The sequence below is a fragment of the Electrophorus electricus genome, chromosome 16, assembly GCF_041902795.1.
Source record: "Electrophorus electricus isolate QZ-2024a chromosome 16, ASM4190279v1, whole genome shotgun sequence".
Lineage (NCBI taxonomy): Eukaryota > Metazoa > Chordata > Actinopteri > Gymnotiformes > Gymnotidae > Electrophorus > Electrophorus electricus.
In genome coordinates, this window is record NC_137512.1 from 12,466,302 (window position 1) to 12,484,922 (window position 18,621).

An 18,621-nucleotide genomic window follows, 5' to 3' on the forward strand; every position below is an offset into this window, starting at 1 on the left:
TCAAAAAGCAGGTGTGCATGAAGCATAAAGTGGAATTTAGCATTGGGACATGACACATGTTGACATAATCTGGCTTGGCCTTGACATAATATAGTACATATTTCTCCCTTAGAGTGAGAGCACTGACTGTGATCTGATCATCTTATTATGAACCAACTGTGGAGGGCATGCCTCTGTTTACAGTGGTGGCATTAAAACATGGCTATCCACTTGAGAGTGGGAGGTGCTGCCCAAATGGCGTCATGGTGCAAGACGGGGCATCCATAAATAGATGAAACAGAGGCTGATCTCATTGTGAGTTGGTTTGTTTCTGCACTAAAGACAGGAATTTATTCTGTCTTCTCACTACCTGTTCAGTTGTACAGTCCTTCACCACAGCTGTGCTAAATTATACTTTGAACAGCTCTCAAACTTCTCCATTATCCTGGCATCTAATCCTCAGTGTGCTATAAGCTCAGTTGCCCACTCTTATACCACATATAATCTTCCCAAACCACAATGCCACAGCAAAAGGGATAACTCCAGCTAATGCCCTTAACTTCCAAAAGCTGGTGCATTCCACTTGTGCCAGACAGATACTCATGCTGGAAAGGCTAGCTGATTTATAAGGAGGCCATTGGGTGAGGTTGGTTTTATAGGAAAGCCCTGCTTATGTCACATAGGCATCCTCTCTGTAGATTTCCAGGGATGGATTGTACCAAATGGTTAATAGGATGAATGGGTCAAGTTCAAGGGTAAATCATCTTTGTGAAGTTCAAGTCAAGTCCAGTGCCATCTATGGCGGACACAGACGGTCTATTCCTATGAAAATATATTGCTCAAGATGTTGTCCTCATATTCAGCATCTTAAATTCTTATAAAAAATATAGAGTAACTGTCTGATTTTTCCCAGATAGATGTTTGTCTGGAGTTTTTGGTAACCCGGCAGAAACTAAAGTTCTAATAGCATTTCTATTCTGTCATATTTCTCACTAAGCTTTTTGGGTTCTCTCAGAAGATAGGGTATGATTAATAAATGTCAGGCAATGTCAGTTTATTGTGAATGGCAAACAGCAAAATTTACAGAAGGAGAGGCATGAGCAATCAATTTTTCACTAGCTACAGTGGTCGTCAAATTAGATTTGTGTTGTTAGACCTGATTACAAGCCTTCCTCATACAAATCCATAAAGTTTTGTGCTCTGGGAAAAAAAATCGAGCCAAGGAAGAAAAAAAAAAAAAAAGAAAAAAAATCAAGTCAGCCATGCAGCCAATGATCGACTGTGGAGAGGAACGGTGATCAATTCCTCACTGGGCCAGAATGTGATACGTTTTCCCTAGTAAGTTTCTGTTTGTGCCCCTTGTTCCATTCATGCTCTGCACTTTTCCACACACTTCCTAACATGCACAGCATAAACTTGCACGCACGCACACACACACACACACACACACACACACACACACAAACAGATTCAATAATCGATGTCATCTGGTTTTTGGTTCCTATTTGTGTTCTCTACCAGTGACCTCTACAACATACCAACCCACTTTAACACTAGCCAAATTGGCTGTTTGGTTCAGTGTGTTCCTTCTGAGCACTGGCACTTACCCTGTCTTTGCAAAATTTGTCCAGTAGGTCATGACCACAGCGCTGAGCATGACGTCATTCTTGGAGAAGTTGCAGGGGAACAGGTCAGTGGGTCCAATCATGGGAATACCAAAGACATAGGGCACCTCATCTCCATGTGCTGCATCTGACCATGCAGGCTTCATCAGGCTCTGGCAATGGTGATAGAAGGCATAGAAGTAGGTGGGCGAGCCGTAGCGGGCATGCAAGTCCGCCGTCACCACTGAAGGCTCCACCCACTGGTGGTCAGTGAAGAGTGCAACCAGGGTCTTGCGCCGTGTCTCAGGGTTGTCACGGTCCGCCCAGTCCGTGTACATGAACTTTATGGTCTCCCGCAGTGTGTCCTTACCTTCCGGGTACCCATACAGGCTGTCCACAAAGTCAGAGACGGAGAAGTCAAAGTCATTGCCTGACACTCCATCCTCTGAGTCCACAACATTCTCAACAAAGCGCAGGCCTTCGCCCTGGTTCACACCCAACATGATGTCATAGTTGAGAAACTCGCCCTGCTCCATGAGGATCTCAGGGTCGTCTGGGATCACATCGCCATCGATGACGGGCCCGAACGCCACATGGTAACGTGCTGGCTGGATGTCCTGCTCCACCAGCTCGCGAGCGTTTTTCTTGCGCAGGCAGTGCACCATGTCCATTGTGTCCAGCACATTGCAGCCCACCTTCTCAGCCAGCAATCGTGTGTACTTCACTGGTTGGTAGTTAACAGCCCAGCTGGAAAGTGCCGAACCACTTTGAATAATGGCACGATGGAACAGGCCTGTGAGAAGGAGAGAAAAAGAAAACCTCAAATCACACTGCAAATATCTCTTTTGACTATGTGTTAAACTGGTATTTCTGGAGTGAAGACATTTCGATGACTAATCACTTGAAAGTAAAAATGAAAGACTGAATGTCTGCACAAGTGATTGCAAAGATGATATAATAACTCATATTATTTCATTTTGTGCACTAAGTTAAGAATTCACCAACCTTTTTAAACCTCAGCCTCAAGCTCAGATAACCCCCATTTTAACCCCCAACTAAAAACATATGGCCACCTACAAAAGTACCTTTATTTATATAAGATGCATTTTTTCCATCTCCCACTATGCTCATATTTACTACTATGATTCTCTTCAACATATTTGTCAAAAAAAGATTTAGTGTGTGCATGCAAGTGTGTGTGCAGTTATGCAAACCAAGCTACATGCCTCAAATATATCCTACATGTACACCACAGGTGGACATGTCACTTTGAAGTTTGCAGATCTTGCTTGAAACCTCTGATTACTCAGCCACTAAGTGGCTGAGATCTGCATCTAACTCTTTCCATCACAATGCCCACGCCCACTCCATCCCTTCAACAAAGAGGCCTCGGCTCCCAGCGTAGGCACACGACAGTGTAGTGTGCCAGATGTGCCTGCTGCGAGTACCTGCTTGCATGCTCCAATAAAGGGTCAAGCCTCCATCCTACTTTAATGGCTGCTCTGAGCCACTACCCAGCATTCCTTGCACAGTAATCGCACCACAGCAAATGGAGCTAGAGTCAACTCCCCACATTCTTCCTCACACACAACGCTACTGGGAGACTATAAATACAAAAGTGAACTGGCATGTATGTGTGCTTGCAGCACTGCTATACGACAGCTCTGCATACCTGGGAAATTATATACAGATATAGTCCCACATGCACTGGAATGCTTGGGTTCTGATAGGAGATTAGGTCAGGCTCTGATATGAAGAGCTCCTTTGCTGCTGCAAAGGTACAAGACTCCTTTCTTCTTTTTAGACTGAGTTTCTTAAAGACTTAGTGGCTCAACCTCCTCAGGGCAATCTCCTACCTGATTGCACAATTGATCAGCAGCCCTGCATGCTCCATGGGTCCCCAGTGAACACTGAAAAAGTTTACTGACCACTTAGGCATCCTCATTTTCTCAAAGATAACTTTTTACAGGCCCAGTGGAAGAGAATGAAAGAACAGGTGCAATCATAGAGCTTGCATACTCCAATACTCTGGTACATGGAGTCTTTTATACAATATATACTTTTCAGTCACAACAGGTCACAGCTGTAATATGCTGCTGATACTCCTGAAACACAATGTACAATCTGTGGGGGTTGGCTCAGTGATGGCGTTTGTGCCTGTGTGTATGCAGATGTGTAGAAAGATAGAGACAGAGAGAGAGAGAGAGAGAGAGAGAGACAGAGAGAGAGACAGAGAGAGAGAGAGACTGGGGTCAACTCTACTACATGGAGTAGTTACATGACTGAAACTGAAGCCGTCGGTAGGACAGTGGCCAGACTCCTGCCATGAGGCGAGCAGATGTCGAAGGTATCATCTACTCTCCCAAGCATTAGTGGGGTGGCAGTGAGATGAAAGATGACCACCCTGTCTCTGACCTTACCCTTTTTACCACAGCTTTGTCTGCTGCCTACAGCCCTGCTCAAATGAGCATCGTGCAATGAAAGATCTTTGATTTGACTGTGGCATGTTGCACTGAATTATAAAAGAAAAAAAAAAACCTTTCTGTGCCCCATCAACCGCCATCCTGGGCTGTTTCGGCAGAGCTGTGGAGGACGGTGGGCGTCACACTGCCTCACTGACTCACTGATTGATCGAAGTAATTATTTCAGGTGCAGGGTCACCTTGCTAGGGCACAGCAGAGGCAAATTACCTACTGATTGAGGAATTGTTCTTGAAATAATGCAAATTGTGCTTTTCATTGCACCTACCTACATAATTCTCCTTATCATAAAACCTTTCTTTTTCTTTTTTCTTTCTGACCAGCCACTTAACTCAAGAGAGTGCACTGGCTAAAAAAACTGAGCAAATGAGTCTTCACCATGTACAACGGCATCACTGCGGTGTTTCAGAGACATGGACTGTTGTTGTCCATGTTATCGAATCTGTTTGCATTGAACAAATGACAGATAGCAGGGACTCTATAAAACTATGTGTGAGAAATGCGCCATGGCGCCTGAACCACAAGCCTATCCATCAGACAGCATCTCTGATGGGAGATTGAGGTCAGGATGAATTATGATAGGAGCTGGGAGGTAATCACTCATTTAACCCAGCTAAAATGCACCTGCTTCACTAGGCTCTGTCAACCTCAACCACTTGCCCCCTCTCAAGACACTAGTTAACAGATGCTCCGATTGGATGAAAGTGGGGATAATTCATTACAGGTATTAAACAGTGACCTTGCATCATGAGTAGCACCACATCATGGCTTCTTGAGCAGAGCATGCACAGCTGACAAAAACATACACCCCAACACTTACATCCCACCATTTAAAGGGACAAGACACAAGAGATTTGTGACAGAGGAGATTCACAACCTGATTTGTTCTTCATTGGAGCAATCGGCATGAGGGAAAGCTTTTACATTTTAACACTTCTGTGTTAACACTAACACGTATTGTTGTCATGTGGTTAAAAAATGTAATCTATTTACAACAGAATAATGCGAGTTCCTTTATGATATGCTTGTGGCAACACTAATCCATGCATGTGACTACACACATACAGCTCTATGAGGCTGAGTTTGGGTAGGCAGCTAAAAAAAGCAGTGGCACACCAGCAAACTGGTAGAACTGGAGCAGACCTGTCACTCCTCCTCAGAAAGCTGCAGGAGCTCTCAGCTTCATAAGCTTCACCCCAGCCTCTGCTGGCTGCTCTGAGCACACATGCACACTCACGCGCATTCTCGTGCACACTCGAGCAGCCTCCCTGCTGATTAGGGCTTTTTAGCCTGGCTGTGCTCAGGGCTTGCTCTCCTGAGCTGTCTGCCCGGTATGGCTGCTAAATCCCTCAGGTCTCGCTGGCAGGCGTGAAGTGCGGGGATCCCGTGGAGGGGCTGTCTTTCATCTTGCCTGCCATGTCATTACCAGTGCTTTTCTCTCTTTCTCATGCTGCCCCTATTCTCTGGTTCTGTTTTAAAATGATATAGTTTTAAAAACTGTCTAGATTTAAAACACTGTAGACATGTAGCTATGATGGTGTTGCATTAAGAAAGGGTACCCTTGATGCAACAGGGCCATTTGTGCAGGGGAGATTTCCCACCAGAGCAAATCCTTCTTCATCTTTGCTTGTTTATATGACTCAGACACTGTCATCTCTATAGCCAAGACATACATGGCAACAACTCATGCTAGGGGCAGGCTATCAGCAAACTCAGGTGGTGTTGTGTTCACTTTTTCTAAGACAGCAGCAGAGGAGCTCCTATTATGCAGCAAATTGTCTCTAGGGCTGGGCACGATTTCAGACACACTGCAATGTCCTTGCTTCCCCTGCAATATAAAGACACTACAGATTAGACAGTAGAATGGCTGTAAATCGATTTCTTTGCAATCACATAAAGCAAATAGCATTCTCTTTCTCCACCCCCACATCCCCAAACCCCCCTGTTACTCGAGTTATAGAATATCACACTCCACTCAAACCTTCCAGATGCAGTCGGCCTGTTAAAGGAGCTCGGGGATTATGTTGAGCCTGATGCTGTTTCACTCCGTTAATGTGATGGATCATAAACAATGAAACGTGGCATCAGAAGGCTTCGTTGCTACGCTTCTTACACGTCTGAGTGCATGTCGGTTACCACCCTCTCCCTGCTCCTGCTGCTTGCAAATGACAGTGGTGGAGGTACCATTCTGGAGTGGTACCACTCTCATTTCACTAATTTCTATTAGAGAATTTCTTTGAATAACAAGTGAATTAATTTCAGGCAACAACCTACAAATTATGTCACTGCACTATGGTCAAATATTGTAGTTACTGCAAATATTGTGTGTGTGATTGTGTGAGTGTGTATATATATATATATATATATATATATATAGTCTGTTTAAAGATCCTAGCATAGATTCATGATTATAATGGTGGTTCCCTGGAGGTGTCTAGCCACAGGTCCATGGTTCATATCAGGACTGAGGTCACCAATGAGGCCAACAGTGCAGGTATCTAACCAAACGTACAGCAGCATATTAATTAGTTGCTCCAGTTAAGCACCAAAGGTTAGGTTATTTCTTATTTCAGACACACTTACGCCTATAGACAATGAGTTGACTAGTTGGCTTCTGTACTAATGGTCATTTAGAGAACCTACATGCTTCTTAGGCCTCCCCGAAGCATCTGTGAGAGAAAGCAAGAGTAGTTTCCATAAAGTGGTCCTATGAGAGGAGCAGCCTTGGGTAATGGAACAAGAGAACAGAGAGAGACTCAAAAAGAGATGGAGGGTGGGGGGGAGAAAAAGAGGGAAAGAAAGGGAGAGCAAGAGAGCTCGGTCATAGATAAGTCCTTAGTCATCAAGGAGAACAGGGGTGGTTAAGACTGACCCTGATCGACAGCTCTAGGCCGTTGAATTGATGTGTCTCCTGGATGGGACAAAAGCAATACCTTCTGCTAATCACCTTATGATGTCGTGCAAGTTGATAGTGTGCACTCTAGAAGTGCCCATCAGGCGCACTGGGCCTCTGCTCTGCCCACACAGCTGTAGTGCATCAGCCACCAGTGCTCCCCCCATTTGAATGCCTCCCACTCTGCCTCACTCTTGCCTACTCCATCTTCACATCTCTCCCTCTATGCAGTTCCCACTTGGGATCCTGCTTGGCCTCCTTGTCTTCCTCTTCTCCATCCTTTACATCTCCTTTCTTTTCTTGCTTCATTCCCTTCCCTTTGGTCTTGCCACAAAAGCCGCACACTCTTTACTCTTTACTCCATTACTCTTGGACACTCTGCTTAGCTTTGCCTCTCCCTCCCTCCCTCAGTCACAGTGTCTCTTTTACTGCTGTTTCCGATGCCCTGTCTGTCTCCCTGTTTGAGACTGATCTTATTTCCTTCCCTCCTTCTCCTCTCCTTCCACTCCCCTCCTCCTGCTCTGTCTAGGGGACGTCCCACTGCCTTGTGCATGCTGGCATGTCTGCACGAGACAACACTCCGGGCCTCTTACAGAGCCCATCCAAACATTGCTAGCATTACGTTTTTAGGCGCGACACCATGCTCTCCCTTCCTCTCCACATCGTGATAATAACAACATAGACACCGTCGCACACAGCAACTCTTTACACCAACACAAGATGCCAGAGAGCTGTAACTCGATTCAGATATGGGAGGAATAATGAGTTATTATTGGGTTATCGCTGTTTTTCTCAATGCCATGTCTGAGTAAGCCTCTCCGCTAATCTCATTAGATGCAACACCCATTAAAGTGTTTTTTTCTGATTCCTCGTCCCCACACATCGCAGCCAAATGGGTTCACTCCAGTGTACAGATTAGAATTGATTAGTTTGCATTATATTCAGGACAGTTATTTTGAGGGCAAATAGAAATCAACCAAACACAGAGTGAACTTGCAACCAGGAGAATGTTCTAGACAACCCAGTCTCTTTTCTATTTTTGTACAAATCAGTCAAAACTTCAAAACAACCCAATCATGGGGGATGGGCCTTGAAAACTTAATTGAAATGTGGCATACTCTGAAAAGCATTAATCAAATTTGTAATCTGACTTGCGTGTAGGGGAAATATACAGTCTCAGACTAATACAGGCATTTCAACCATGAAATGTGTAGAGATGGAACATTTTCTATTCTTGGCCAAACTTTGACACTAACAACCAGATGGGATGGCTGAGGCACAGTTTTAGCTGCTGGGAGCTCGTGTGGATGAGGCAGTTAAATTTGTGACAGACAAATTATCAGAAGCAGACCGACACCCTGAGGGGGATCTCAGAAACCAACAGTCCAAGAGTGTACATGGTGTTCCGAATGCTAAGAGAGAGAGAGAGAGAGAAATGGATGTGGGGAGGGGGCGGCAATAAACAATACACCCACCCACAGCCCTACACACATACACATGCACACATAAATATACACATGTACACACACCACACATAGTTGTACACATGCAGATCCATTGATTAAATGGCAAACAATCTTCAGGCAGACTGAATCCTACTCTTACGCTATGACATGCAAAGAAATACCTTTGGGCCATTGCTGTGATATGCATACTCTCTCTCTCTCTCTCTCTTTCTCTCTCTCTCTCTTTTTCTCACCCTAACTCTGTCTTTCACTCTCCTTTACCAATCTCTCTATCTTTCCCTTTCTCTCACCCCCTCTCTTTCTCTCATTCTTCTTCACCAACATCCCCCCCAACCAAGCTCTCCTCATTAGGCACCAAACCCACTGCAGGCACTGTGCACAGCACTCCTGCTCCCCCACAGTTCTGAATAGCTGTCCCACAACACATTATTCCAGGAAAGAAAAGGAAAGGAGCAAGCAGAAAGACATGCTCAGAATATCTCCCAGGACATCACTGAAATCTGCCAACCCCTTCTCCCGACAGGATTCTTTTTGCCCCTACCTAAAAATAGAAAAAAGCCATCCTCCTTGTATGCACATTATGGGAACAGAGTACCAATACTGACCTTACACCAATGTTTGCACAAGCATTAACAGGTAAATGTTTGACTCCCTTTGAGGCCCACATCAATGGCGCTGGCCCAAGGGCATCGATGGCTGCATCCAAGGCCACTTTTCAGGCTGCATCCACCACTAGAGCAAACCCTGCAGGAGGACAGTGAGCACGTGCACACTAATTCAAAAAGCGGGCCTGAAATAGAAGCCCACTGCTTTTATTCATGCGGGTGCATTAAAGACCAGACGTGAACCGCAAAGGCAGAGGCGAGGCCACTGCTGGCCTCTGTGCTTGTGGCACTGCGGCAAAATTGCGTGTGTGAGTGAGTCAGGCTCCTGAACGGTAAACTTCAGGGCCGTGTGCTTCTATGGTCGTGCGTCACGCTCCTTCTTGCCTAGTCTGTCACTCAGATATATGTAATGCAGAGCTCAGAACAGGAGCTGCTCAAGCTCTGATTCAGCATGTCAGCTATGTCATGGTAGTGTCCTAATCACAGATGCAAATACAGTTTGCTGCCCTCAGCTCAACCCTTAATAATTGCAAAACAACTGATGCAGATTTATAGGTTTATTGCGCTGAAATCCATAATTGCTGCCAACAACCAATAAATACTTTGACAGGCTACCCATGATTGTAAAGGAAAAGCAGGAACAGAACACTCCATGTGTGAAGATGAATAAAATGCCACTGATGGAGTTACACAACAAAAGAGTGAATCTAGTGAATGGGTACCTCTATAGTTCAGATGTGAGGGAAGTTCTGTATTAATGTTCCCATAGAAAATCATAGTTCTCTGATCTAGAACAGGCATTGTATTTTATGCAGCTGTGCATGAATAAAATAAGCAAAAAAGCAAAAATCTCCATCTGTCTCTCTCTCTCTCTCTCTCTCTTCTCTCTCTCTCTCTCTCACACACACACACACACACACACACACATACACACAAGCATTTTCATGTTTTGAAATGAGTCATGATTTTTCATTTTGTCAAATTTGTGTGGCTACACCCATTTGTTTTTCACTCATTCCTTGCTCAGTACAAGCTACTGAGAATTTTTCTATTTATTCAAATATATAAGTGCTACTTTACTTGAAGGCAAAGCTGTCCAAGGCTAAACAGGGACAGCAATGCAGTGTTGTGTGACATTTCCGTGATGCAATCGAATGGTAGGTTACTAGCCATCTGCACTCTCAGAGCAAAAATACACCATGCAGTACAACACGTTTCTTATGTCCAATTTCACTGGCCTGTTCAGACCCCTCACAAACAAAGCCATATGCAGTATGTTCACATGACATATGGCACATGCACACAGCGCCACAGACAAAATCTTGGGCCATGCAGAAACACTGACCCCCTGACTTGAAGCACGTGATCAAGCTGCCAGTGGAAACTTGGCCCATGTTGCCATGCAAAAAAAAAAAAAAAAAAAAAAAAGCTCCAGCAATCTGGTCCAGGTCAGAAAATGGGTTGATCTCTTTAAAGAAAGCAATGAAATTTTAATCGATTTAGACTGTTTTGCATATACTGATGACTTTAAAAAAAAAAAAATCAGATACCTTTTATTGGATATTTTGCTGTATCAGGACACATCCTTGCATATATTGCTTCACATTCTCAAAGTGATATAAAAAATGCATAACATCATTTGCTAAAAATGGCAAAGATGCCATTGCAAATACTTTTACTGCAGAAGGCATGTGACATGCAAACATCCTCTGATAACTCACAGTTTTGTATTGTGTGCTGTGGACATCCTAACCAATCTCATACCAGATGAGTGTTGTGTGGGTGTTTTGTTGTTCTGTTCAAAAATATGCAGACTAATATTTATTACATCATACCAAGGGAACTCTATTGTAAACAATATCACAATCATCATTTTGTTTGCAACAATAACAATGAATACAGCATTTTGACCATATGCAGTAGCATTATTTTATTAGAATATTCTGCAGATATGATCAAACATCTCTAGTCAGAGAGGAAAGAGACTAATGGGGAGACAGCACAAATCCAAAATCTCCTTAAAGTGATGATGTGTCAAGCTTTGACATTTTCTTATATCCAAAGCAGTCATGCTGGGGCCCACACACTGCCTCTCCCACAATTACATCAGCCAGGGCAGGTGAAGGGACAAAAAAACTCCAAAACCTCCAATCAACCTACTTCTGGACACGTTCTCTCCAACCAGTCCCCAGTTAACTTCTAAACCACATGCAACCATATGCTTAAAAGCACTGACTTGGAACATTAAAAAAAGGAAAATATAAAAGACCAAATTGCCTTATATAGGCAATTTGCCTTATATAAATAAAATGATACCCCATATTTGTTCATTTCCAGGAGTATTTGAATGATAAAATTGATATTAAGATGTATATTAATTATACACACAGCTTTTTTTTTTTTTTGCTTGTGAAATTGGGAACAAGTGGTGTTCAGTAATGGGTCACAATGGGGAAATTACATAGTGATAATTATTCTGTAATATACAGACAGAAAAAGGATCTAACAAAAGGATATGCTCACCTTGAGCAGGATGCCGAATCTGACCTGGAAGAACATGCTGGCCAAACTGAGTGATGATAGGGGTGTTAGCAACAGAGGTGTGAAGTGCATGGGTCCAGACACTTAAAAGGCTTTATTTGCACATATTTCCATAGAAACCTAAGAAGTCATGCATAGATGATAACTCAAATAACAATGCAGTCCACAAAATGAGCTCATCTTTCTCTGGGCCTGGTAAGCTCATTTAAACAGGTAATTTTCTCCTCCCACTCTAAGAACTACAGTTGAGCACAGGAGGCTAGGAGGAACCATAGAGAGCAGGACTAAAAAAGTATTAGTTTGTTCTGATTGGTTAATCCACCAAGGGGTGTAACACTCCACCCCTGTGCTGTCAACGTATAGGCAGAAAAAACAAGTAGGCAAGCGATGATGATCAATCATGACTTTTTAGCATCAGCTTGCATATCTAGGGTTTATGACAGTAACTAAACAATGCCATAGACAGCCTACCTTTCATACACTGAATGGTTATAAAACCAATAATAATAAAACAATAATCCCATGCACAAATCCCTTTGACTAAGTACTCCTCTGATTTCCATGAAATCCCACACAGTGCAATGAGGATCTTTGACTAAGTTCCCTATAAAGAAATATGAGATATGCTTTGTACATCAACACTGCTCATGGGTCTTAGCAGTTGCCAGAACTTTCTTTGTGATAGGGATACCTACTGTGCTAAAGCAAATGTAGTAATTATCTTCAATGTTTTAAAGAACAGTCAATTCCAACCATATACACACTGGGAAAACATGTTGACGAGCTAATGGTCTCTAATTTTAATTTCAGTCACAGAGTTAATCAGACCCAGTGTGACAAGGTGATGGACATTCAATACACATTTATTGCTTTACTCATGTATTGCTTGTTTTTGTTGTTAGTATTTTAAGTCAGAGAGCAAATCTATGTTGACAGTTCTGATACCTCTAGATACCATGTCGTATTTTGCGGCTTGTTCAGCCCCAGCATGTCACAGCTATACCTTGAGGCAGCAGGGCACAACCAATATTCTAAAGAAGCAAATTGTGGCAGACTCTTTTGTTTGTCAAATCTTAAGAGACAGATTGTAAAGCTGTGTTAGCTTGATGGCTTCAATGACATATTATGAACTCAGTAACAGTAGTCTGGTGTTTCACCACAAATTACACGCAGCTGAGTTTGAGTTCAGAGCTGGAAGCATCTGTGTGCTTTTTTGTGAGTCTAATCCACACTAAGGGGAATATGGTGGACATTCAATAGTTGCCTATTCATTCTAGATGATGGAGGAGGGTGGTGAAAAAAAGGGCTGGAACTTTCTTTGTCCCCTGCCCCCGTTCGACAAACACACACCTGATATGAGCTTTGGTGTGTTTTTTTTCCTCATCATTCCCTTCCTCCATCTATGTTTATGCCAGCTAGTGGGCACACAGCTGTAGCAGTGTAGATTTCCCAGGTGTCTGCATACAGGCAGGGGTGGAGAATGTGCCCATCTCTGGGGAATAAGCACTCACATTGGTGTTGAACATCCTTGTGAAAAGAGAAAGACAGAGAGAGAGAGGGAGAGGCACTGATGTGGAAATTCACTATGCCGAACACATCTTGTACTACATAAAGGTATGGGCAGGTGAGCATACTCTCATGATTCACATCTAATGTACACTTTAAGAGAACTGCTCTTTAAAAAACAACCACTTGCCTCTATCTAACTGTAATGATTATCCACCTGAAACTGCATGACTGCACCACTGACAACTGGGCCTGGTATGTATGTAATAAGTCTAATTGCTTTTCATAGTGCTGTTCACTGTTCAACCTCTTGTTATTTCTGCCCAAAACATTTCCCCCCCTCCAGTGACAAGCTGAACAGCCACAATATGCCAGTGATCTGGCCGTGTTGAGATTGCACATTCCGAGTACCCTTTTTTTGCTCAATTTGCATCAGAGCTTTATTAGTTCTGACACTGAGAAATTGACTTTGCCTAGGTTCCTGGCGCTGCTTGACAGAGTGTTTCAGTGGCCCCGTCCTCTGCTTGCCTGTTGTTACTACACTCCCCCCCCCACCAAAAAAACCCACAAAAACATAAATAAACAAAAAACAAAAAAGCTCTAACCTTCTCATCGCCAAGGAGTAAAAGGAGTAAAAGGCACAAGTGTTGTTTCTGGTCAGAGCCTATTACCTTTAAATTAGAGCTGCCATGCGACTTGATACCTAATAGTAGAGAATCAATGCTAGCACATGCACCACTAAGCTCACTAAGCTAGCAAAACTCCACAGAAGGGTCAGAAAGACGCAAGTGGGTGCATGCGCGCGCACACACACACACACACACACACACACACGCACAGAGTTCCAAGGTGAACTTAGCCAGTCCAGGGAGGAAAAGCATAATTCTGCCTGCCCACCTTAATAGACACCGGAGGGAGTGTGACGCCATGCACTTGCACTGTTCCTCATCAAGAAGCAGCCGCCTAACGAGGATTCTATTAACAGACAAGGGACCATGCCGGCAATAACGCAGACGGAGGAGGCTGGGTAACGACACTAGCAGTTAGCAAACAGATGTTCCTTCCGCAATGGTGCCGGTCACAGCTAATGAAGCCTTTACCAATTCGGAGGAGTCCCAGGATGCTCAGGGAGAGTACAGCTGCAGATCTGAGGCTTTCCCATGCAGCTTGTGTCTGATAAACAAATGTATGAGGACAAAAAGTCCATATCTAATGGCACAGTGTGCAAACATGTTGTATAAAAGTCCCTGCTAATGTACTCAGACAAAACCTGTGCTTGCATATATAGATACAAAGCCAAATTGCATTTAACTGGTGTTAAATCATTTTTCTAAAATAGCAGTTGATGGTCTTATCTGGGCAGATTACACAAACTGCATGAGTTCCAGAAAAAATTCCAACTGGGACCAAAGAAGTGATATGAATCTTTCTTTAATGTAAGTTCATTTTGGTTTCTGAGGCATTATGCAATGCAATAGATTTTCCTTGGTGTACTGCACCAAAACAATCCACATATTTAATTATTAAAGCTTTATCTCCTCCCTCAAGCCAGAAATCCTCAGCAGTATTGCATGTTTGAGGGTTAAAGATTTAAGATTTTTCAGCCAGGTATGGTACTGGCTTTTTATATAGTTTTTGCAATTCAGCATGTTTTAAAGTTATTCCATTTGAGATCAAATTATGCTCAGACAGAGCACCCACCACCACCCCTTAACAGACCATTAATCTTGGGCTGAGTGATGTGTGTATGCAACGAAAACAAACTGCCCCTGTGTTAGGTTTTATAATGACTTCTAATGGTCCAGATGGTATACACTCTGCAGGTCACAACACATCAGAGCTGCCTGCCATGACTCAGTTTTGTCTACCATGTGCACCACAGAAAGCCATAGCTCAAGACACTGGCGTGTTTTTGATTTGTAATGGTTAGCGATGAAAAACACATCTTTTTCCATCCCCACTCTAATTATTTTCATCTGGTTGAGAGATTGTCAGAGGGAATAGGAGGATCATTGTCTGTGAATATTCTGAAATCATAAGCACTAGCCAATAATGGGAAAGAGATATCATTCCTTAGCTAGGTGAGGTGCCCTAAAGAGCCCTTGAGTGAAAATAGGATGACCAGAGAAAGGCTTGGGTAATTTGTATAGCAGTGCTGAGGAGGGAAACAAGAGAGAGGAGAAAGAGAGAGAGAGAGAGAGAGAGAGAGAGAGAGAGAGAGAGAGAGAGAGAGAGAGAGAGAGAGACAGACAGCGAATGAAAGAAAGAAAGAATGTGAGTGAGTATGAGGCAGAGAGAGAGAGATAAACAGAATCTTCTGTGAGAATTTGAAAGCAGAGACAGAGCACTGAAGCCCATGTCTCCAGCTGTAGCTCTGCGGGAAGAAGACAACATGATTCAAGCTGCAGTGGACGGTGCAATCAGTAGAGAAGAAAGCAGTGCCAGAGAGAGGCTGAAGCAGGCCTAGGCAGCTGGAGACTAGGACCGTTCAAGAATCGTTTGTTAATCATTATCATAATATCAGCCCGTGCAGTGATGATATCAGAGAACGCTGCAAGATAGAAAAGAGCAATATGATTTATTTTCCTTTCTGGTGTGCTGTTCATATCTTAACCAGTCTCAGACATTCCAGACGAGTGCACTGTGGGTGTTCTGATGAATCATGACATTGATATGATCCAAAAACATAAATCATTTTAGTAAAGAAAATGTAGTCTTTAACTATGTCATATCAATGCTGCACCATTGTACTTTCATCATGTACAAACCATATTGCAATTGCAATAAGCAGCAATATAATTGTAATAGTGTTCAAAATAGAAAAAGCAGAGGTTTGAAGAAACCTTAAGGCTGTTGAAAAAAACATTAACGTGTGCGACAAGCTGAATCCACAGAGAGCTCATAATGCCAACTGCAGGTACCTCTACTCCTAATGAACTCTTAATGAAACAGACCACAAATTGACCTAGTCCTGTCAACTCTCAAATTAACATGTGTGCTCCCCAGTACAGCAACAGAAACACATGGATAGAGATAGTGGAGCTGCCTTTTCATCAGGCTGATTGGCATGGCTGCATGCCGGAATGGTCAGTTTTATTTTGGTCATGTTTGATGTTATCAGATGTGGAGACAAAGAGCTAGTTGACATGGGCACTGAGATTGGGGGATGGGGGCAGGGGGAGGGATGGAGCACTCAGCTGTCACACTCTTTCTGTTGGGCTTCCTGTGCAGGTGGGGAATGAGGAGTGCCAGCACCCTCGCTTGCAACACAGACGACCATGCATTCAGCCATAATGGCTGCTTTTCACTGGTTTGCTCTCACAGGGGACAGGCAAAAGAGGGAGAGGGAGTGAGCAAGAAAGAGAAAGGGAAAGAAAATGTAGAGGAGGCTGCAGAACGATAGACGACTGTACTGCCCTATAAAAGACAAGACAGAAATGTGTGCTGCAGAATCTGAGCTCCCTGGGCACTAAATGTGGGCTTTGAGCAACATGCTGTAAAGAAGGAAGTTATGCTGGGAGAAATACTCTAGCACATAACATTCACACCATTTCATAACCGCAGAACAGTCCAGAAATGTACTGATTGCACATAACCAAGGATAGAGAATAGTACCACACTATAAATACAGCTGGGGCATAATTGTAAGGACATGGCACACATTTCCCCTCATCTCCCCTTTTGCATATGCGACTACTTGACCTGCAAACCAAAAAATGCAGCATAATCCAATCACAGACCATGGCAGCTGAAGCCAGCCCAGGGATCCATCCATCACTGTGTACTTATCTTTGTAAGATTAGACTATCTGTAGGTGCACCCCACTGATGTGCCTTCCATTGCTTGTCTTACAAGGCATGGAAAAGAAGCCTGAACCTTTTTTTTTAACAAATAATTAATTTGGAGTGTTCATTCCTCAACCTGGAACCTAATCTAGCACACTTCTCACATTCAGATTTAGTATCTTTACATGTTTACAAGGGGGTATGTAGAGTTTAGACCTATTTCATACTAGACATGATTCAGCTCCAGTGCACTGACAAATTGTTAACTAGAGAGAAGTCAGGCATGTGAGAAATGGGAGAACACTAAAGTGGACATTGCAGTGGTATTCCAGGACACGGTTTAGGGAACCCTTGTAAAAATGTACAGTATCTACCTTGCATGACTTACTCCCTCTCTCTGTCCCTCTCTCAGCACTTTGTGCTCCCCCTTTTGCTCTCTGTCCATCTTCCACTCCGCCAAATCACTAGGTATTATGTTTTCCAGGCTTGAATGGCTGCAGCAAGTGGGCTTCAGAGTAACGGTTGCGGTCTCGGAATGAACTACACTCCCACCAGCCAGCAATCTGTCACCTCTTCATTCCTGTGGAGGCGGATACCCGAACTGCACTCCATACAGCAGCTGTGGTGCTGCTCTCAAGCTTTTCTGTCCACTATAGCCACTTAACCGCAGCGCCGCACCATGGAGCAGTGCACCTTTTCAGGCCTTTGGCCGCAGTGCCTGGTGTCCACGGGTTCCCAGTGCAAAATCGATCGCAGTTCTTGCTTCCAAGTAGGGTCCTTGGGCTCACGGGAATGTGTAACATGTGACTTAGTCTGCAGGCCTGCAGCAACATAGTGGCGGGTTGAGGTAGACCTGTTGGTCTACCTCAACCCGCCACTATGTTGCTGCAGGCCTGCAGACCAAACGGCTGCTCAAATGAGCGAGTGTGGAAAGGTGCATGTGAAATGGTCTGCAGGAGGGGGAGCCTCCTCACATCAGACATGGACAGGATGCACCCACTTTGATTGTTGGGCTTGCTGCACCACACTGGACAGCAGCTAGGAGTGCTACTCGCTGGCTCCTCTTCCGCAATGCCATGATCGATTGAAAACATCGACGTGCTTGGAAATTAACATTGGATGAAAAAGAGAAGTAGGGGAATGGGGAGAGACAAGGCCAGAAGGCATACTCTGCAAACAGAGGTAAAAAGAAAAAAAACAACAACATAATTTAATGGAAACACAGCTCAAAGAGAAACTGACACCTCTGAGATTGGACCATTCAGATGTTGTCATTGCCAGAGATTATAGTTTGGCTGCCCAAAAAAGACTCTGGTTTCATTCAGTACAATATAATATTCAGTACTCAATAATTAAACCAGTGGTTATATGGGAAATGCTCAGTTTACATTTCCCTTAAGCTGTTATATTAGTTGACATGTACCTGTGGCAATGTTGTGTAGGGACAGGAGGTGGTTATGATGCTTACACATTAAAGCTCCAAATACTTGCTCTGGCTCCAGTCCTTTGGATTTCTTTTACAAGACAACAGCAGGGATATTGTCAAGGATACTGCCTTTTAAAGCCTCTACAGGTCAAATACAGACAGTGGCCTCATATACTCATACTCATATGCTTTCCTCTGTGGTATTGAAAAATTGGGTACCTGCTATTAAAGATGCAAAAACGTTAATGGTGCCAGAGATAAGAAAACAAACAAACAGAAATATATAGCCTTAAAGCTCAAGGATTGTCAAGTGTGTGTGTGTGTGTGTGTGTGTGT

General features: G+C 43.6%; 1 protein-coding gene across 2 annotated transcripts in view; it reads right to left on the reverse strand.

The window, feature by feature from the left end:
• The window catches only part of nlgn3a (neuroligin 3a), a 107,964-nt gene that overhangs the window by 12,306 nt on the left and 77,037 nt on the right, over nt 1-18,621 (reverse strand). For both annotated transcript variants that reach the window (XM_027008643.3, XM_027008642.3), the window contains one exon: nt 1,587-2,376. In XM_027008643.3, the coding sequence (XP_026864444.1) occupies nt 1,587-2,376 (790 nt within the window). The remainder of the gene's footprint in view (nt 1-1,586; nt 2,377-18,621) is intronic.